Source organism: Leucoraja erinacea, chromosome 4 (assembly GCF_028641065.1).
Source record: "Leucoraja erinacea ecotype New England chromosome 4, Leri_hhj_1, whole genome shotgun sequence".
Lineage (NCBI taxonomy): Eukaryota > Metazoa > Chordata > Chondrichthyes > Rajiformes > Rajidae > Leucoraja > Leucoraja erinaceus.
In genome coordinates, this window is record NC_073380.1 from 609,791 (window position 1) to 632,084 (window position 22,294).

At 46.0% G+C, this 22,294-nt stretch overlaps 1 protein-coding gene across 1 annotated transcript in view; it reads right to left on the reverse strand.

Annotated features, from left to right (window-relative positions):
- LOC129695995 (regulator of G-protein signaling 22-like) overlaps positions 1 to 22,294 on the reverse strand; it is a 152,716-nt gene that overhangs the window by 7,484 nt on the left and 122,938 nt on the right. Inside the window, exons 25-27 of the mRNA XM_055633416.1 lie at positions 14,724 to 14,885; positions 14,356 to 14,535; positions 2,482 to 2,619 (exon numbers count right to left, since the gene is read on the reverse strand). Of these exons, the coding sequence (XP_055489391.1) occupies positions 2,482 to 2,619; positions 14,356 to 14,535; positions 14,724 to 14,885 (480 nt within the window). The remainder of the gene's footprint in view (positions 1 to 2,481; positions 2,620 to 14,355; positions 14,536 to 14,723; positions 14,886 to 22,294) is intronic.

The window sequence follows — 22,294 nt, forward strand, 5'->3', positions numbered from 1 at the left end:
AAAAAAACTAACACGCTGCTGACAGCAATATGTTGCAATAAAATATAGAACATATTGAAAACCAGAACTGTTACTTCCATTTGTACCTGTAGAATTGAGTTTATTTTTGGTAGAGATGGAAAATATTTTCAGATTTCCTACATTCATACCCTAATTGGAAATTAACCTAGAAATTATACTGAGGTCAACAACAGTGCTATTCTTAAGGGCCTGTCCCACTTAGGCAATTTTCAAGGAGCGCCAGACAACTTTTAATAAGTCAGAGATACACAGCCGTGAAGTTTGGCGGGCAGTTAACATTACCAGTCGGTTATCCTTGGTTCTGAAAACTCGTGCTTATGTTTTTTTCCCCCAATGAGCCAATGAAAATGCCTGGTCAGCAAAGGCGATTAACTAAAACTACCTACGACTACCCCAACCACCCATAACTAGTTCCCAGAATGCGGGAACTCCTCGCAACCATGAAGGAGACTCGCCAGAGACCACCAGCGAACATGTGGCGACCATGTGGCGATCATAAGGCGAGCGCAGTCTCCTGCATTTGCTTAAAAAGTCGCCTAAGTGGGACAGGCCCTTTATGCTAACTGAATGGGGGCATGTGAAAGTTTCTATTGACAATGTTAATTTTACTTTCATATTTATTCATTAGCTAACGCTTATAACCATATAACAATCATCTTCACAGTCCCATCATACTGAAACACATCAATTATAACAAAAATACATCATGCTAAATTCCCTTCTGGTTTAGAAGTGTCTATCAGTCTAAAGTCACTGTTGGCAGATGGTCACAGAAATGTAGTAATTGTTTACACTGATACAATACAATTCCCATTGGCCCACTACCTTCAAATGATGACATGGCTCTATGGGTATACTAGCAAATAGTTCGAGCTGCTATTGAATTAAATTGAATTCCTTTATTGTCATTCAGACCTTATGGTCTGAACGAAATTTCGTGCCTGCAGTCATACATACAATCATACAATAATAAACAACACTAAACACAAATTAACATCCACCACAGTGTATCCTCCAAGCACCTCCTCACTGTGGTGGAGGCAAAAATCTTAGGTCTGCAGTCTCTTCCCTCCTCTTCTCCCTCTGCGCTGAGGCGATTCCCCACCGGGCGATGGCACAAACAGTCCCGCGGCTCACCGAACCCCGCAAATGGGCCGGCTCAAACACCGCGGCCCGGGGTGGTCGAAGCTGCGGCCCTCCAGTCAGGTCAGCGCCAGAGCACCGTTCCAGCCCCGAGCCGGATCGCCCTCACGTGAGTGCCGTTCCTCCCTCGGGCTGTGCCGCTCCAACGGGAGAGTCTCAGCCCCTCGCCAGGCCGCCCTCACGGGAACGTCACAGCCCCTCACGGGAGCGCCCAGGGAGAGTCCTGACCAGCTGCCTCCGGAGCCTCGAGGTCGCCAGCTTCGCCATTAGGCCTCAGCGCAGATGGAGGCAGAGGAGGGGGATACGACAAAAAAGTCGCATTCCCCCAAAGGGAGAGACAGCAAGCACTGTTTCAACCCCCCCCCCCCACATAAACACAACCTAAAAACCAAAAACTTAACTAGACAAAACGAAAAAAAACAACACAAAAAAGTAAAGACAAACGGACTGCAGGCGAGCCGCAGCCGTTTACCAACGCCGCCACTTCCGGATATAATTCCTTACATGACACTGTTTGTGTGTTATGGGAATTATTGTGCTACAAACCCTACGGCCCTAACGAGCACCTCCTTGTACAAGAAGCTGCATGCCAGAAACGTACCCTGCCCAACCTGGCTCTGGACTCCTGCAGCAGAAGGTTTTGAAGTAATGCCAGTACAAGTTTGTATGTTAATTGGCTTAGTATAATTGTAAATTGTCGCTGGCGTGTGTAGGATAATGTTAAACAAAATGCGGGGATCACTGGTCGGCATGGACTCAGTAACCGAAGGGCCTGTTTCCAAGCTGTATCTCTAAACTAAACTAAATTAAAGTCTTCATGGAAGGATGGCTCAGGGTAAGTATGAATAATCTATAGAATTTGCAGTCAGCCTTCACAGGTTGTGGCACAGGCCGGTAAATAATGCAGTTTGAGTCTGAGATCATTCAGTTAATAGAGTCCCAGGGGAATCTAGAGATGGTAGAAGTTGATTGTCAAATGACTAACCTTTTATTTTTGAACTATGGGATTGAAAATCAAGCAGCATTGGTAGAAACTCACTCTCGACATTAAGGGGAAAGAACTGGAAATGGAAATACTTGGATTGCTCTTCAAAACAATCCCAACAATCGCATGGGTGTCAGGGTTTATGGGGAGGAGGCAGGAGAATGGGGTTAGGAGGGAGAGATAGATCAGCCATGATTGAACTGATGGGCTGAATGGCCTAATTCTGCTCCTATCACTTATGACCATAATCAGTAAAGACTGGTCTACATGATTACATTTTGTGCTGTACTATTCTATAATTATGGTTCGATCCTGTATGTCAGATATATTACCTCAGTTGGGCTCCCTCTAATTTCTTGTCTCTTTCTTTGTCTTTCTTCTGCATATCGTAGGCTGCTTTCATCAACTATACTACGTCGGAAGTTTATGAATTCTGGCCACAGTTTGATGAGGATTTCAAAAATTGCCATCTGTAAGGGGAAATCTCAATACTGTTATAAACTAGATATTTCCCAGTTACTGAGATATGTAAATTTCCAAATGCCAGATTAAAAAAAGAGTAAAAATTAAAAACAATATGCTGCCATTCTGTGCAAGCATCATTAAATAATCAATAAAAATATAAGAAAACATCAGAACTTAACACTATCACTCACGGTATGCCGTACAGCCCACTGTTATTCTATATGAAATCTTATTTCACTAATATGCTTCATATTTCCTACATTCAAATGACCAACATTGATTAATTTTATTCATGAATATAAATCTTGTAAGCATCCACAGACTTCTGGAATCTGGAATTTGAAAGCCTCACACTGTCAGAGTGAAAATAACATCTCCCATTTAAATGGATGGCTACATGTATGTGAGGTAAGGGAAACTAGTAGAGTAGCTATGGATACTATGAGGTTCAAAGTAATAGAAGTACTGACACTTTTGAAAAATATAAAAGTGGATAAGTCTCCAGGTCCTGACAGGATATTTCCTAGGACATTGAGGGAAGTTAGTGTAGAAATAGCCGGGGCTATGACAGAAATATTTCAAATGTCATTAGAAACGGGAATAGTCCCCGAGGATTGGCATACTGCGCATGTTGTTCCATTGTTTAAAAAGGGTTCTAAGAGTAAACCTAGCAATTATAGACCTGTTAGTTTGACTTCAGTGGTGGGCAAATTAATGGAAAAGATATTTAGAGATAATATATATAAGCATCTGGATAAACAGGGTCTGATTAGGAACAGTCAACATGGATTTGTGCCTGGAAGGTCATGTTTGACTAATCTTCTTGAATTTTTTGAAGAGGTTACTAGGGAAATTGAGGAGGGTAAAGCAGTGGATGTTGTCTATATGGACTTTAGTAAGGCCTTTGACAAGGTTCCTCATGGAAGGTTGGTTAAGAAGTGTAGATAGCTAGTGCATGTGCCTTTAACATAGTGACCTCACCACCCTTAACCACTCCCCTTATTAGGTGTATAATTGCATGTTCCCTCCCTGGGGTCTCTCTCTCTAGCTCCAGTGACAGACCACGTACAGCTAGTATAGCAATTATGTGAACAGTTAATAAAAGCTACAGTTAAGACAATGTGTTGTTGAGACTTCTTTACATGGTGTCTCAGCTGTGAGACCCTGCGCCTCCTGTTTGCCGGTTTTCTTTTAGTTTATACCCCAGTACCCTTATCCTGTTTCCTTCCCTCGTGCCATGGCAAACTCATGCCGCAAGCCCGACCCGCTTGTATTTGATGGGGACATTGCCCATCGATGGGATGTCTTCCGACGTGATTTTCAGCATTATGTGACCATCGCCCACCCTGCTGCCAACCGCTGAGACGCGTGCATCTCTGCTCCTCAACTTGGCCGGTCCCGACGCCCTGGAACGGTCCGAGTCGTTTGTGTATGCTGCTGGTGAGAGTGCCCTCGATCCGGTATGTCTCATTGCTAAGTTCACTGCCCTGTGTGATGTTCCCACCAACTCTATTTTGGAGCGTTTCAAAATGTTTGGCCGTCGGCAGAGCGCTGACGAGTCCGTCACTAACTACATCGCCGCGTTGAGGCACCTGGCTCGGCGCTGCCGCCTTGATGCCCTGACCCCCGAGCAGCTGACTCGTGATATCCTTGTATACGGCCTCCGCGATACCAAACTGAGAGCAGAACTTCTCAGAATGCCCGAACTTTCTCTGGATGCGGCTCTACACGCTGCACTCATGGCTGAAGCTGTCGCCTCTACCCTACCACCCGAGGACACTCATGTCGACTTAGCCTCTGCCACCGGCCGCCCAAGAAACGTTGCCCCGCGGCGACAACAGGGTCCACCCCCACCCAGGTCAGGAGTCGCCCGCCGCTGCCCCAACTGCAACTTTGCTACCCATCAATTCAACGTGTGCCCTGCCCTGGGGAAGACCTGCAATTTCTGCAGAAAGCTAAATCATTTTTCTGCAGCCTGCCGAGCCCGCGGGAATCAAGCCCCCCCTTTTCGGAGAGTGCCGGTCAACCTTGCTCAGGCTGATAGTACTGTCTCAGAGCACCTGCCTGATGATCTCACCCTTTCTGATACCAGTTCCTCCGAAGGGGAGGCTAGCGTGTTTTCGCTTCTAGACTCTCATGCTTTGGTTGCTAACCCTTCTGTCCGTGTGACCGTTAATGGTACGACCTTCTCAGCTAAGTTGGACACAGGCGCTTTTGGAAATGTTATGTCAACAAGCCTGTTTCGCAAGATAAGGTCTGGTGAGAAAGTGTCTCCTGCTCACTCCCGCCTGCATGCATATGGGGGAGCTGTACTCGTTCCTGTGGGAAAGACAACTTTGCACTGCAAGGTCCTGGAGGCCTCTCGGCCCCTCACTTTCTACCTGCTAGACTCCGACAACGTGACCCTACTCGGCGCCCGAGCATGCCAGGACCTCGGTTTGGTCTCCTTTCATCACGACATCCATCAGGTACAGACCCTCATGGACCCCCTGCGTGAATACCCTGATCGCTTCGATGACAGGCTGGGCAAGCTGCCCAGCTGCTACAAGATTGCTGTCGTCGACTCCAGCATAGAGCCTGTGGTCCGCCCGCCACACCACGTCTCCTTCGCCATGAAGGACAAGGTGAAGTCTGCGTTACTGAACATGGTCTCCAAGGGCATCCTGAAAGAGGTGAGCGAGCCCACCCGGTGGGTCTCCACCATGGTGGTGGCAGCCAAGAAGGACAAATCTGAGATTCGCATTTGCATCAACCCCAAGGACCTGAACCTGGCAATCAAACGCCCGCACTACCCGATGCGCACAGTAGAGGACGTCGCTGCACAGGTTGGCCCGGCCACTGTCTTTTCGGTCCTCGATGCCAAAAGCTCTTTCTGGCAGATACCGTTAGATGAACGTTCTTCCTACCTGACGACCTTCAGCACACCGTTCGGAAGATTTCGATTTCTGCGCATGCCATTCGGCATCAACTCTGCCAGTGAGGTGTTCCAACGGACCATGGAGCAGCTGTTCGCTGGTCTGCCGTGTGCTATCATAGTTGACGACATCCTGGTCTATGGCAAGGACGTGGCTGAACACGACCTGAACCTCCGTAAAGTCCTAGATCGGGCCCGGGACATTAATCTGAAACTTAACCCAAAGAAATGTCGCTTCCGCGTTAAAGAAGTCACTTACGTGGGCCACGTCTTTACCGCCTCGGGGCTGAAGCCCGACCCGGAGAAAACTGCTGCCGTCTCTGGAATGTCCCCTCCTACCGATGTGCCCGCTCTGCAGCGTTTCCTGGGCATGGTGAACTACCTGGGGAAGTTTATCCCCGACCTCAGCGAACTGAGTGCGCCCCTGAGGGAGCTCATCAAAAAGGACACTGCCTGGGCTTGGTTCCCGCAACACCAACGCGCCTTTGACGTCCTGAAGTCCCGACTGGTCAGTACCCCCACACTCAAGTTTTTTGACCTACAGCACCCCATTGTTCTCACCTGTGACGTTTCCAAGTTTGGCCTCGGCGCCGCTTGCATGCAGCTCCACGACGGTCAGCAGCTGCCCGTTTCCTATGCGTCCCGCACCATGACCCCTGCCGAGCAGCGCTACGCTCAAATTGAAAAAGAACTCCTTGCTGTGGTGTTTGCTTGCTCGAGGTTCAAGGACTACATTCTGGGCAATACCTTCACGATTGAAACGGATCACCAGCCGCTAGTGACCATTCTTAACAAGCCGATCCACGCTGCTTCCTCCAGGTTGCAGCGTATGATGTTGCAGCTGCAACGGTTTACTTTTACCATCGTTTACCGAAAAGGCAAAGACATGTTCGTTGCCGACACACTGTCCCGCGCCCCTCTGCCTTCCTCTGCCCGCCACCCCTACGAGTCGTCGGACCTAATGGTGCTTAATGTCAACTTTGTGCCTTCCAAGCAGATGCAGTCCCTCGTCTCCCACACTGCCAAGGATCCTACCCTGCAGCTACTGTCCGACATCATCATCCAGGGTTGGCCTGAACGCCGCTCCTCCTTGCCGGCCAGTGTAGTCCCATACTTCCTGGTCCGCGATGAGCTCGTCCTGCACGACGGCGTGGTGGTTAAGGGGCACAAGGTCGTAGTGCCCGAGTCACTGAGGGTTGCCTATTTTCAGTCTGCCCACAACGGTCATCCTGGGGCCGAGGCCACTCTGTCCAGCGCCCAGGGCCAGTTCTACTGGCCCAGCATGGCCAACGACATCCGGGAGTGGGTCTCTGCTTGCCCTTCTTGCAACAGCCTGGCCCCACATCAACAACGTCAGCCGCTGCTGCAACAACCTGCCCCTGATCTCCCCTGGACGGCGGTCGCTACTGACATTTTCGAGTGGCGTGGGAAACACTTCCTGGTCCTCGTCGACTCCTATTCCAACTGGTTTGAGGTCGACCAACTCCACTCCCTTTCCTCCTCGGCTGTCATCGGGAGGCTGCGTCGCCACTTTGCCACGTTTGGCTCCCCTGCTCGCCTCCAATCCGACAACGGCGGCCAGTTCACCAGTGCCGAGTTCCAGCGTTTCGCTTCTCAGTGGAACTTTAAACATTTTACCAGCAGCCCTGAGTACCCGCAAAGCAACGGCCTGGCGGAGCGTGCAGTCTCCGCAACATCTCCCGCGACCCTGCCCTGGGTTCGCCGGCACAACGACTGCTGTCTCGCAGAACTCGCCCCCCCCTCCCTGTTGCCCAGCAATCCCTTGTTCCCTCTGTTCTCCCCCCTGCTACTGTCCAGGAGCGTATCACCACCAAGCATGACTCGCAGAAGCGCTCCCACGACCAGTCCTGCCGCCCCCTGCCGCCCCTGTTTCCCGGCCAGGTCGTCCGGATGCAGACTGCCTCTGGCCACTACAAGCTCGCCACGGTGGTCGGTGATGCCGGCTCACCGCGGTCTTACTTGGTGGACCACGACGGGGTCATCTACTGCCGTTCCCGCCAGCATCTGCTGCTCGTTAACGAGCCCCGACCTCCGCCTGCTGCCCCCTTCTCCCCTCCCTTGTCTGTTTCCGCTCCTACCGTTCCGCAGGTGCCCAGATCCCTCCCGTCGCCGTTGATTAAGCCCCCGTCTCCGCCTCCCAGCCCTCGTTCTCCCTCTACCCCGCCGGCGGGTGGGTCTTCTCCTGCCTCTTCTCCCCCTGTATCCCCGGTTCGCTCGCCTGCCCCGGCCCCGGCTGCTCTTGTTCCTGCGGGGGGAGGAGGTGGCGAGCTTCGCACCCGGTCAGGCAGGCTGGTCAAGCCGCCTGTTCGCTACGGGGATTTTGTTTAGCTCTGTAATCATTGTATGCCTGCTTGTAGCGCATGAGACGTGGTCGCCCTGTCACTGTTATATTGCTTTGTTCCAAGAGGAAGGATGTAGATAGCTAGTGCATGTGCCTTTAACATAGTGACCTCACCACCCTTAACCACTCCCCTTATTAGGTGTATAATTGCATGTTCCCTCCCTGGGGTCTCTCTCTCTAGCTCCAGTGACAGACCACGTACAGCTAGTATAGCAATTATGTGAACAGTTAATAAAAGCTACAGTTAAGACAATGTGTTGTTGAGACTTCTTTACAAGAAGGTTCAACTGTTGGGTATAAATGCAGGAATAGCAAGATGGATTCAACAGTGGCTGAATGGGAGAAGCCAGAGGGTAATGGTAGATGGCTGTTTATCGGGTTGGAGGCAGGTGACTAGTGGGGTGCCTCAGGGATCTGTGTAGGGTCCTTTGTTGTTTGTCATGTACATCAATGATCTGGATGAAGGTGTGGTAAATTGGATTAGTAAGTATGCAGATGATGCCAAGATAGGGGGTGTTGTGGATAATGAGGAGGATTTCCAAAGTCTCCAGAGTGATTTAGGCCATTTGGAAAAATGGGCTGAAAGATGGCAGATGGAGTTTAATGCTGATAAATGTGAGGTGCTACACCTTGGCAGGACAAATCAAAATAGGACGTACATGGTAAATGGTAGGGAATTGAAGAATACAGTTTAACAGAGGGATCTGGGAATAACCATGCATAGTTCCTTGAAGGTGGAATCTCATGTAGATAGGGTGGTAATGAAAGCTTTTGGTATGCTGGCCTTTATAAATCAGAGCATTGAGTCTAGAAGCTGGGATGTAATGTTAAAATTGTACAAGGCATTGTTGCGACCAAATCTGGAGTATGTTGGACAATTTTTGGTCGCCCAATTATAGGAAGGATGTCAACAAAATAGAGAGAGTACAGAGGAGATTTACTAGAATGTTGCCTGGGTTTCAACAACTAAGTTACAGAGATAGGTTGAATAAGTTAGATCTTTATTCTCTGGAGCGCAGAAGGTTAAGGGGGGGATTTGATTGAGGTCTTTAAAATGATGAGAGGGATAGACAGAGTTGATGTGGATCAGCTTTTCCCTTTGAGAATAGGGAAGATTCAAACAAGAGGGCATGACTTCATAATTAAGGGACAGAAGTTTAGGGGTAACATGAGGGGGAACTTCTTTACTCAGAGAGTGGTAGCGGTGTGGAATGAGCTTCCAGTGGAAGTGGTGGAGGCAGGTTCATTGGTATCATTTAAAAATAAATTGGATAGGTATATGGATGAGAAGGGAATGGAGAGTTATGGTATGAGTGCAGGCAGGTGGGACTAAGGGAAAAAAAGTTTGTGTCGGCACGGACTTGTAGGGCCGAGATGGCCTGTTTCCGTGCTGTAATTGTTATATGGTTATATGGTTATGTACTTTAATTGCACGTTCTGGATTCTCCAGCCAAGGGAATTAGATCCTGCACTGATAGGAAAAATATATACATTTTAATAGTTTTATGTTATATAATGGAATTCAACATAACAGCTGAAATTTAGGACAACATTAGAAATTTAGGACTGGTGTGTAGTGTATTTTGCTCTGGGTGAAAAAGCTCTTGCTCCTTATATAGACTGTGCCCTGTCATTTTAGTTTCCTCGACTAGGAGAAAATATTTCCCACTGTCAGCCTTAGACATCCCCTTCATAACACTATGTTCATCTAATATGTCACCCCTCAGCTTCCTTCATTCCAAGGAAAATAAATCCAGCCTTTCCACTCTTTCCTCATAATAGAAATGCTCCTTCCGAAACAGCATTCTGGTGAATGTCCTCTGCATTCTTTCAGTGCCATCGTCCCTTCCTGTAATTTGGTGTGCGGAACTGTAACTGCACTCTGTGGCGAAACAATGTTTTAGAAAGTTGTACCATAACTTCAGCTAACTTAGTTTCTCTGTTTGTACAAGTTCAGTTCTGCTATAAATCCCACATGTATGACATTAACTAATTTTCTCTCTATCCACAAGCACAGCATGACTTGCTGGCCATTTTGCAGCTTTTAGTTCCTTTGTTCATATTCTCTCTCACTAATCACCCTCATTAACCTATGAGCTGGATATGCATCAAAAGCTTACTTCAGGAAGCTCTTGATGAAGGTGACTTGACTTCAGAAAGGGAAAGTTAAGAGACCACATAGCAGATTTCAATGGTGCTGTTGGTGATGGGGAGAGTTAGTTCAAATTCCTGGGGGTTAACATCTTGGGTGACCTGTGCTTTGCCCATCACACAGATGTAATTATGAAGAAGATGCCTCTACTATTTAGGAACTTTAAAGAGATTCAGCATGGCACTAAACACTGATGGGGCTGTCCCACTGTACGAGCTAATTCAAGACTCCTCCTGAGTTTCCCCTAATTCAAACTCGGAAAACCGAGAATTACGGTAATAGCCGCTCGTAGGTACTCGGGGCTCTCGTGGACATTTTTCAACATGTTGAAAAATCTTCACGAGTCTTCCCGAGCTTACCGCGTTTCCCGGGTACCTGCCGTTAGCGTTACGAGCCGCTAAGAGATGTCCCGAGCTCCGACGTACCCGCTACGTACATTCTACGTGCTTACCACGAGTTTGATTTTTTTTTAAACTCGGGAGAGCTCTTGAATTAGCTAGTACAGTGGGACAGCCCCTTAACTAAAATTATACAGGTGCAATGTGGAAAGTATCCTGACTGGTTGCATCATGGCCTGGTATGGCATTCCAATCCACAGGACCACAGCAAACAGCAGAATGGGTGGACTACATTCAGCATGGGCACAGCCCTCCCTGCCATCAAAGGCATCTCCATAAGATGCAACCTCAATATGGGGGCATCTATCATCAAGGATCCTCACCATTTGGGCCATGTTGACTTCTTGGTGCTGCCATCGGGCAGTAGATACAGAAACCTGAACTGTTATCATGTTCAGGAACAACTACTTTTTTACAACAATTAGGGTTGTTGAAGCAACCTGCACAACTTTTATACACGGCAATGAACATTATGGATCACATCGAGCACAAAAATGGACATATTCTAATTGTGTATTTCTGCACTAATGTCTTGGTTTTTTGCATAGTATTTTCCTTTGTTGAGTTTATATGTAATTTATGTAGAACATATTTTTGTGTGTTGTCTAAGTTTATGAGCCTGTGATGCTGCTGCCAGCAAGGTTTCCGCAGCAACCCTGGCCTCACCCAATCATGTTTATTTCTTTTTTCCTATCCGTTCTCTGCCTGACTGCTCTTTCTGCAGCTCACTTTCTCCATGCTGATTAAGTGTCTTTGACCTGGCTATTTCTCTTTTCACAGATATTGAATGACCTGTTGAATGTTTCCAGCATTTTGTTATTTCACATTCTCATATCGCTGTAGTCGCTAATTGTTCCTTTAATTCCAACTTCCCTGGGAATTTTCTGGGAAGTGGAATCAACCTTAAATTCATTTTTGGTCATCTGTAATTTATGATTATATTTGCTTTTTCTGCAATAATGGGGGGGGGAAGTTGGAATTAAAGGAACAATTAGTGACTACAGTGATCTTATTCTGATTGGTTTCATGACTGGCTTTAAAACAGTACATGTCCTGATGGTCATGCCACCTTCTTTGCAGGCCTGGAAACATTCATCAAGGAAATGCTTCTAAACATTGGAAGTCCTTGCCTTCTTTGGCATTTACTCTATCAGTATTTCAATCAATACTAAGGTAACTGAAATCCTCCACCATTATTTCCCTACCCCACCTCCACTATTTGGTGGCCTCTTGAATATCCCATTGCCTAAATTTTAGCAAATGGATCTTGTTCTTGACCTCTCAATGATATACTTACACTCCAATTTTCTAATATGTTCTTTCATCATACTGACACCCCGTTACCTTGACTACTTCCCTATTGTTTCTGGACTTTATCCTGGAACACTAAAATTCCAGTTTGAGCCATGTTTCAGTATAATTGTTACATCATAAAGCATAGAACAGTACAGCACAGGAACAACCCTTCGGATAACAATGGCCACGTGGAACATGATGTTGGTACACGCATGACAGTAAACTAACCTCTGCCTGTACATGGTCCATATCACTCCATTCCATGCAAAGATCATCGCTATATAACAAAAAGACTTAATCTTGTTTCTGTGTGCGTGTGTGTGTGCATGTGCCAATCCGGTTAATTCCTATCTTCTTCCAAACGCTAGGCCACAGCCTTCCCATTTTCACACATCCTACTCCCATTTTACCCCTGATGGTGATAAACATTTTACCGTCGCATTTCCGCCTAAATTTCCGAAGTTCTTAATCGTTGAAATTTTTAAAACAGCCAAAACCGCTTACTTACAGACAGCTTCCAGCCTCTTCACAGTGATGATGTCACAATGCCTCTCACAGTGCACCAATCACAATGGGCTCTCAAGCTAGCTGCCAACTGCCACAATGACATCACAATGGGACGTTGCCAATAGTAACAATAGGCTCTCAAGCTGGCTGCCAACTGCCACAATGACATCACAATGGGACGTTGCCAACGTTAACGAGGTTGCTGCCCCTCTACCAATATCTGAAGGGGCTGCTCATCAAGTTCTGGTTGCATTTTGGTCCCACGATCCTGTTGTTTGTGCACAAGGCAGGGAGTGGGGAGGGCCAATAGGGGAGGGTTGAACTCTCATCGGGTCCAGCCCAAGCCTCCCCTCGGGGGTGATCGCTGACGCCGCACCCCCCCCCCCCCCCCCCCCCCCCCCCCCCCCCCCCCCCCCCCCCCCCCCCCCCCCCATCCCCCCCCCCCGCCGAACCACCTCCTAACATTGGTCCCACGATCTAGTTTTCCTATAAAGATAGTTGCACTTGCACATCATCTCTCCACAATTGGGAGTTTACATACATGTAGGGTATACCCATTTTGGGATAACTCATAGTCTCAATCCGCTCCTAATTTATAACTTTCTTCTCTAATATATCTTTATACACCCTATTCCTTGTATATAACCATATAACCATATAACAGTTACAGCACGGAAACAGGCCATCTCGACCCTTCTAGTCCGTGCCGAACATGTATTCTCCCCTAGTCCCATACACCTGCGTTCAGACCATAACCCTCCATTCCGTTCCCGTCCATATAAAAACGAACCTGCCTCCACCACCTTCACTGGAAGCTCATTCCACACAGCCACCACTCTCTGAGTAAAGAAGTTCCCCCTCATGTTACCCCTAAACTTCTGTCCCTTAATTCTCAAGTCATGTCCCCTCGTTTGAATCTTCCCTACTCTCAGTGGGAAAAGCTTATCCACGACAACTCTGTCTATCCCTCTCATTATTTTAATGACCTCTATCAAGTCCCCCCTTAACCTTCTGCGCTCCAAAGAATAAAGCCCTAACTTGTTCAACCTTTCTCTGTAACTTAGTTGCTGAAACCCAGGCAACATTCTAGTAAATCTCCTATGTACGCTCTCTATTTTGTTGACATCCTTCCCATAATTAGGCGACCAAAATTGTACACCATACTCCAAAATTGGCCTCAACAATGCCTTGTACAATTTTAACATTACATCCCAACTTCCATACTCAATGCTCTGATTTATAAAGGCCAGCACACCAAAAGCTTTCTTTACCACCCTATCTCCATGAGATTCCACTTTCAGGGAACTATGCACAGTTATTCCCAGATCCCTCTGTTCACCTGCATTCTTCAATTCCCTACCATTTACCATGTACGTCCTATTTTGATTTGTCCTGCCAAGATGTAGCACCTCACACTTATCAGCATTAAACTCCATCTACCATCTTTCAGCCCATTCTTCCAACTGGCATAAATCTCTCTGTAGACTTTGAAAATCTACTTCATTATTCACAACCCCACCTATCTTAGTATCATCTGCATACTTACTAATCCAATTTACCACACCATCATCCAGATCATTGATGTACATGACAAACAACAGTGGACCCAACACAGATCCCTGTGGCACTCCACTAGTCACTGGCCTCCAACCTGACAAACAACCATCCACCATTACTCTCTGGCATCTCCCATTCAGCCACTGTTGGATCCATCTTGCTACTCCACCATTAATACCCAACCATTGAACCTTCTTAACCAACCTTCCATGAGGAACCTTGTCAAAGGCCTTACTGAAGTCCATATATACAACATCCACTGCTTTACCCTCATCAATTTCCCGAGTAACCTCTTCAAAAAATTCAAGAAGATTAGTCAAACATGACCTTCCAGGCACAAATCCATGTTTACTGTTCCTAATCAGACCCTGTTTATCCAGATGCTTATATATATTATCTCTAAATATCCTTTCCATTAATTTGCTGATCTCCAATCAATTGCAAATTTAAAAAAATCCCATCTTAATGACATTCATGAACCTTCTCAGCAGAACATTAGCAGGTTGTTATAGGGCTACCTTATTGATCTCATTCACACCCTTTTTCGTCACATACCTGTGCTTCTCTGAAAATATATATTCCCTGTTTCTGCCTTTCATTTATAATTTTATATGCACATTCTGGTGGAATGTCAACTTGCAAAGCTGGTGGAATGTTGGAATTGATGAAACAATTAATAATGGCAGTGATCTTATTCTGAATGTTTTCATCACTGGCTTTGGAATGGCACATGTCCTGAGGGAAAATGAATCACAGGTGAAGGGTTTGTATTCTTTTTGCTGCTTATGTAGATTACAGAGAATAGTATTCATTCAAATACACATACACACGCGCACAAGCACACACACACACGCACACACATGATTCACATAAAAACAAGAGGTTTTGAACTATTAATTGTTTTTATGTTACATTTAAATTACCTTATATTTTTGAATTTCAATCCAGAAAATCACATTATTCTCCATTAAATCTCCTTTGAGTGACACCAACTGTCGAAATTGGAGACCTGTTATTGGATTTAGCAAGGCTTTACGAAAGGCAATGATTTCTTTTGTTGTGGAAATTATTTTATTTTCCGAGAGCTGTCAGAAACATAATGTTTTAATATCCTTTACATCAGCCACATTTCACACATATTAGAAGACAACTGATCAAGATACTGCTGCAATGTTTGATAAACTGCTATCTATTATACCACCCACTTAGGTGTCTTCTACAAATGTACTAATGCCTTCTACATTCTCATCCAGATCATTGATATAAACCACATACAGCAATGGGCACAGGACTGATCCCCGAGGCACACCACTAGGGACAGGCCTCCAGTCTGAAAACATTCTATCATCTCCCTCTGCTTCCTCCCACGAAGCCAATTCTCTATCCAGTTGGTGATCTCTCCCTCAATTCCATGCGTCTAAACTATCAGAACAGCCTATCATGCAGAACCTTATCAAAGACCTTGCTGAAATCTATATAGACATCATGTGACCTCATCAACCTTTTTGGTGACTTCTTCATGAAACTCAATCAGATTAATAAGATACAAAATCCCATGTATAAAACCCACGCTGACTGTCCCTAATCAGCCCCTGTCTATTAAAAAGCATAAGAGGATAGACACAAAATGCTGGAATAACTCAGCGGGATAGACAGCATCTCTGGATAGAAGGAATGGGTGACGTTTTGGATAAAGACCTTTCTTCAGACAGAGAGTCAGGGAGAGGGAGACACAGATATGGAAGGTTAAGGTGTGAAAATGAGACATCAAACAGGATAGAGATCAAGGAAATTGAAGACTAGATCAGTTGGCTTGGCCCGGGGAGCAGTTGGTGCGAGGAGGAGTTGGTGTGAGTATAAAAACGAGGAGGAGACGTTGGTGCGAGGAGGAGTTACCTGGAGCTGTGAGTATAAAAACAGCGCGGGGCTTGCTTCTACAGAGGCCCGGGGAGCCGTTGGTGCGAGGAGGAGTTACCTGGAGCTGTGAGTATAAAAACAGCGCGGGGCTTGCTTCTACAGAGGCCCGGGGAGCCGTTGGTGCGAGGAGGATTTACCTGGAGCTGTGAGTTACCCAAATCTGCAACGTTCCATCTCACTTCCAGAGAAGGAGTCTGGTGGAAGCCTCTGATTGGTGGAAAGGACCAGAGGAAGCAGCTGATTGGCTTGTATCCCGGGTAAGGCTTTATTGTATCCAGGATAAGGGGGAGAATGAGGGCCGGGGCAGTTTACTGTTCTGGATGTCAGATGTGGGAGGTCATGGAGTCTCAGTGCCCTCCAGACGTCCACATCTGCGCCAGGTGCGTCGAGATGGGGCTCCTAAGGGACCGTGTTAGGAACCTGGAGCAGCAACTCGATGACCTCTGTCTGCTCAGGGAGAGCGAGGAGGTCATAGAAAGGAGTTACAGGGAGGTGGTCACTCCAAGACCACGGGAGACAGAAAACTGGGTCACAGTTAGGAAGGGCAACGGGCAGAGGCAGGGACTGGTGAGTACCCCGGTGGCTGTACACCTTGAAAATAAGTACTCATGTTTGAGTAAGGGTGGGGGAGACAGCCTACCTGGGGGCAGCGACAGCGGCCAGGCCTCTGGCACAAAGACCGGTCCTGTTGCTCAGAAGGGTAAGGAAAAGAAGAGGAGGGCAATTGTAATAGGGGACTCTATAGTCAGGGGGTCGGATAGGCGATTCTGTGGACGCAGACAGGAGACCCGGATGGTAGTTTGCCTCCCTGGTGCCAGGGTCAGGGATGTGTCTGAACGTGTCCAAGAAATCCTGAAATGGGAGGGAGAGGAGCCTGAGGTTGTGGTACATATAGGTACCAACAACATAGGTAAAAAAAGAGAAGAGGTCCTGAAATAAGAATTTAGGGAGTTAGGTAGAGAGTTAAGGAGAAGGACTGCAAAGGTAACAATCTCAGGATTACTGCCTGTGCCACGCGACAGTGAGAGTAGGAATGGAGCGAGGTGGAGGATAAATGCGTGGATGAGGGACTGGTGCAGTGGGTATGGATTCAAGTTTCTGGATCATTGGGACCTCTTTTGGGGAAGGTGCGACCTGTACAGAAAGGACGGGTTGCACTTGAACTCGAGGGGGACCAATATCCTGGTGGGGAGATTTGCAAAGGCTACTGGGGAGACTTTAAACTAGTATGGTTGGGGGGAGGGACTCAAATTGGGAAAGCTAGCAGTCAGTGTGTGAGGCAGGAGGCAGAGAATGGTAGCACTCTGACCCAAAATGTAGGGGAGAGAGAAGAAAAAGAAAATAAACAGAGAATAAGAGAGGGTGGGTTTCTTAAATGTGTATATTTTAATGCTAGGAGCATTGTAAGAAAGGTGGATGAACTTAGAGCCTGGATTGACACCTGGAAGTATGATGTTGTGGCGATCAGTGAAACATGGTTGCAGGAGGGCTGTGATTGGAAACTAAATATTCCAGGATTTCGTTGCTTCAGGTGTGATAGAATTGGAGGGGCAAGAGGTGGAGGTGTTGCATTGCTTATCAGGGAAGATATTACAGCAGTGCTTTGGCAGGATAGATTAGAGGGCTTGTCGAGGGAGGCTATTTGGGTGGAACTGAGAAATGGGAAAGGGGTAGCAACACTTATAGGGGTGTATTATAGATCGCCAAATGGGGAGCGAGAATTGGAAGAGCAAATATGTAAGGAGATTGCAGATATTAGTAGGAAGCACAAGGTAGTGATTGTGGGAGATTTCAATTTTCCCACACATAGACTGGGAAACACATTCTGTAAATGGGCTGGATGGGTTGGAGTTTGTAAAATGTGTGCAGGATAGTTTTTTGCAGGAATACATAGAAGTACCTACTAGAGAAGGGGTGGTGCTGGACCTCCTGTTAGGAAATGAGACGGGTCAGGTGGCAGAGGTATGCGTTGGGGAACAGTTCGGGACCAGTGATCACAATACCATTAGTTTCAATATAATTATGGAGAGGGTCAGAACTGGGCCTATGGTTGAGATTTTTGATTGGAGAAAGGCTAACTTTGAGGAGATGCGAAAGGATTTAAAAGGAGTAAATTGGGACCGTTTTTTTTTTTTGAAAAGATGTGGAAGAGAAATGGAGGACATTTAAAGGTGAAATTTTAAGAGTACAGAATCTTTATGTCCCTGTTCGGTTGAAAGGAAACAGTAACAATTGGAAAGAGCCATGGTTTTCAAGGAAAATTGGATACTTGGTTCGGAAAAAGAGAGAGATCTACAATAATTATAGGCAGCATGGAGTAAATGAGGTACTTGAGGAGTATAAAGAATGTAAAAAGAATCTTAAGAAAGAAATTAGAAAAGCTAAAAGAAGATATGAGGTTGCTTTAGCAAGTAAGGTGAAAGTAAATCCAATGGGTTTCTACAGCTATATTAATAGAAAAAGGATAACGAGGGATAAAATTGGTCCATTAGAGAGTCAGTGGACAGCTATCTGCAGAGCCAAAAGAGATGGGGGAGATATTGAACAATTTCTTTACTTCGGTATTCACCAAGGAGAAGGATATTGAATTATGTGAGTTAAGGGAAACAAGTAGAGTAGCTATGGAAACTATGAGATTCAAAGAAGAGGAAGTACTGACACTTTTGAGAAATATAAAAGTGGATAAGTCTCCAGGTCCAGACAGGATATTCCCTAGGACATTGAGGGAAGTTAGTGTAGAAATAGCAGGGGCTATGACAGAAATATTTCAAATGTCATTAGAAACGGGAATAGTGCTGGAGGATTTGCGTACTGCGCATGTTGTTCCATTGTTTAAAAAGGGGTCTAAGAGTAAACCTAGCAATTATAGACCTGTTAGTTTGACGTCAGTGGTGGGCAAATTAATGGAAAGGATACTTAGAGATAATATATATAAGCATCTGCATAAACAGGGTCTGATTAGGAACAGTCAACATGGATTTGTGCCTGGAAGGTCATGATTGACTAATCTTCTTGAATTTTTTGAAGAGGTTACTCGGGAAATTGATGAGGGTAAACCAGTGGATGCTGTATATATGGACTTCAGTAAGGCCTTTGACAAGGTTCCTCACGGAAGGTTGGTTAAGAAGGTTCAATTGTTGGGTATTAATGGTGGAGTAGCAAGATGGATCCAACATTGGCTGAATGGGAGATGCCAGAGAGTGGGTGGTTGTTTGTCAGGTTGGAGGCCAGTGACTAGTGAGGTGCCACAGGGATCTGTGTTGGGTCCACTGTTGTTTGTCATGTACATCAATGATCTGGATGATGGTGTGGTAAATTGGATTAGTAAGTATGCAGATGATACTAAGATAGGTGGGGTTGTGGATAATGAAGTAGATTTTCAAAGTCTACAGAGAGATTTATGCCAGTTGGAAGAGTGGGCTGAAAGATGGCAGATGGAGTTTAATGCTGATAAGTGTGAGGTGCTACATCTTGGCAGGACAAATCAAAATAGGACATACATGGTAAATGGTAGGGAATTGAATAATGCAGGTGAACAGAGGGACCTGGGAATAACTGCACAGTTCCCTGAAAGTGGAATCTCATGTAGATAGGGTGGTAAAGAAAGCTTTTGGTGTGCTGGCCTTTAAAAATCAGAGCATTGAGTATTGAAGTTGGGATGCAATGTTAAAATTGTACAAGGCATTGGTGAGGCCAATTCTGGAGTATGGTGTACAATTTTGGTCGCCTAATTATAGGAAGGATATCAACAAAATAGACAGAGTACAGAGGAGATTTACTAGAATGTTGCCTGGGTTTCAGCAACTAAGTTACAGAGAAAGGTTGAACAAGTTAGGGCTTTATTCTTTGGAGTGCAGAAGGTTAAGGGGGGACTTGATAGAGGTCTTTAAAATGATGAGAGGGATAGACAGAGTTGACGTGGATAAGTTTTTCCCACTGAGAGTAGGGAAGATTCAAACAAGGGGACATGCCTTGAGAATTAAGGGACAGAAGTTTAGGGGTAACATGAGGGGGAACTTCTTTACTCAGAGAGTGGTGGCTGTGTGGAATGAGCTTCCAGTGAAGGTGGTGGAGGCAGGTTCGTTTTTATCATTTATAAATAAATTGGATGGTTATATGGACAGGAACGGAATGGAGGGCTATGGTCTGAGCGCAGGTATATGGGACTAGGGGAGAATATGTGTTCGGCACGGACTAGAAGGGTCGAGATGGCCTGTTTCCGTGCTGTAATTGTTATATGGTTATATGGTATATGGAAGTTGACAACGATGCATACAAAGATAAAAATTTGATCAGGAAGACGGTCAGACTGGTCGAAGAACTAGGATGCGGGAGGGATGGAGAGGGGGAAAGCTTTGGTTACTTGAAGTTGGCGAAGTCAATATTCATATCGCTGGGTTGTAAGCTGCCCAAGCGAAATATGAGGTGCTTGTACCTCCAATTTGCATTGGGCCTCACTCTGACAGTGGAGGAGGTCCCACACAGAAAGGTCAGTATGGGAATTGGAAGGGGAGTTAAAGTGTTTTGCATCTGGGAGACCATGTAGGTTAGTCAAACTGAGCAGAGGTGCATATATATCCTATGCCTCAGAATACTCTCCAGTAATTTGCCCACCACATTGTTTAGGCTCGCTGGCTATTCCCTTTCCTCGTGGTCACCAACCTACTCTCTTCCTGTACCTTAAGGGTGACCACCTGATCAATTCAATGTTCATACCATTGGGTTGTAAACTACCCAGCGGCTTGAAAACAACCTATGATCCAACATGCCCATGCCGAACAAGATGCCTCATCTATGCTAGTCCCATCTGCCCCCGTTTGGTCCATATCCCTCAGAACCTTCCCTATCCATGTGCCTGTCCAAATGCCTTTTAAATGTTATAGTACCTGCCTCAACTACCTCCTCTGATAAAGTCTGCTGCTCTGGAAGGTTAGATCCCATGGGATCCAAGGTGAGATAGCTGAATGGATAGAAAAATGGGCCTCACGGTAGGAAGCAGATGGTAATGGTGCAAGGTTGCTTTTCAGACTGGAGGCCTATGACTAATGGTGATCCTCAGGGTTTGGCCTGGACCCATTGCTGTTTGTCATCTATATCAATGATTTGGATGAGAATGTACATGCCATGATTCATAAGTTTGCAGGGTTGAGGAATGGTTGATGGCATTTAATACAGTGAAATGTGAGGTGTTGCACTTTGGGAAGACTAACATGGGAAGAACCTACACAATGAATGGTAGAGCTCTTGGGAGTGTTGTAGAGCAGAGTACCAGGTACATAGAAATGCAGGTACATTCAGGTAGTTCTGAAAGCGGTGCTACAGGTAGATAGGATTGTCAAAAGGGCTTTTGGCATATTGGTTTTCATCTGTCAGAGTATTGAGTATAAAAGTTGGGAGGTCATGTTGTAGTGTATAAGACGTTCGTGAGGCCGCATTTCGAGTATTGTGTTCAGTTCTGGCCACCATGTTATAGGAGAGATGTTGTAAAGCTCGAAAGGGTGTAGAGAAGATTTTCAATGTTGCCAGCACTTGAGTGCCTGAGCTATAGGGAGAGGTTGAGCAGGCCAGGACTATTCCAGCACCGATTTGTATGGTGTGCTACAAAACTGTACTCTAACACAAACAAAACATAAAGTGTTTGAGTAACTCAGCGAGTAAGACAGCATCTGTAGAAGGAATGGACAGACGATGCTTCGGGTCGCAACCATTCGTCATCTGAAGAAGGATCTTGACCCGAAACGTTATTTGTGCATTCCATCCACAGATGGTGGCTGAACCACTGAATTCCTCCAGCATTTTGTCTTTTGCTCAATATTCCAGTATCTGCAGTTCCCTGTGTCTCCTCTGAAAGTTCTAACTTTATTTAATAATCCCATCTGTGTCACATTTTCAAAGGTCTTCTGAAATTGCTCAAATCAAGTTACTCCTCTCCTAATTACAGCCTCAAAAACATCCAACAAATCTTTCAAACGGGAATTCACTTTCTGGTCTTTCTCTTGTCCTTCCTTAAAGAGAGTGGAGTCAGGGGATATGGGGAGAAGGCAGGAACGGGGTACTGATTGTGGATGATCAGCCAAGTTACAGAGATAGGTTGAATAAGTTAGGTCTTTATTCTCTGGAGCACAGAAGGTTAAGGGGGGACGATAGAGGTCTTTAAAATGATGAGAGGGATAGACAGAGTTGATGTGGACAAGCTTTTCCCTTTGAGAATAGGGAAGATTCAAACAAGAGGACATGACTTCAGAATTAAGGGACAGAAGTTTAGGGGTAACATGAGGGGGAACTTCTTTACTCAGAGAGTGGTAGCGGTGTGGAATGAGCTTCAAGTGGAAGTGGTGGAGGCAGGTTCGTTGGTATCATTTAAAAATAAATTGGATAGGCATATGGATGAGAAGGGAATGGAGGGTTATGGTATGAGTGCAGGCAGGTGGGACTAAGGGAAAAAAGTTGTTCGGCATGGACTTGTAGGGCCGAGATGGCCTGTTTCCGTGCTGTAATTGTTATATGGTTATATGGTTATATGATCACATTGAATGGTGGTGCTGGCTCAAAGGACCGAATGGCCTTCTCCCGCATC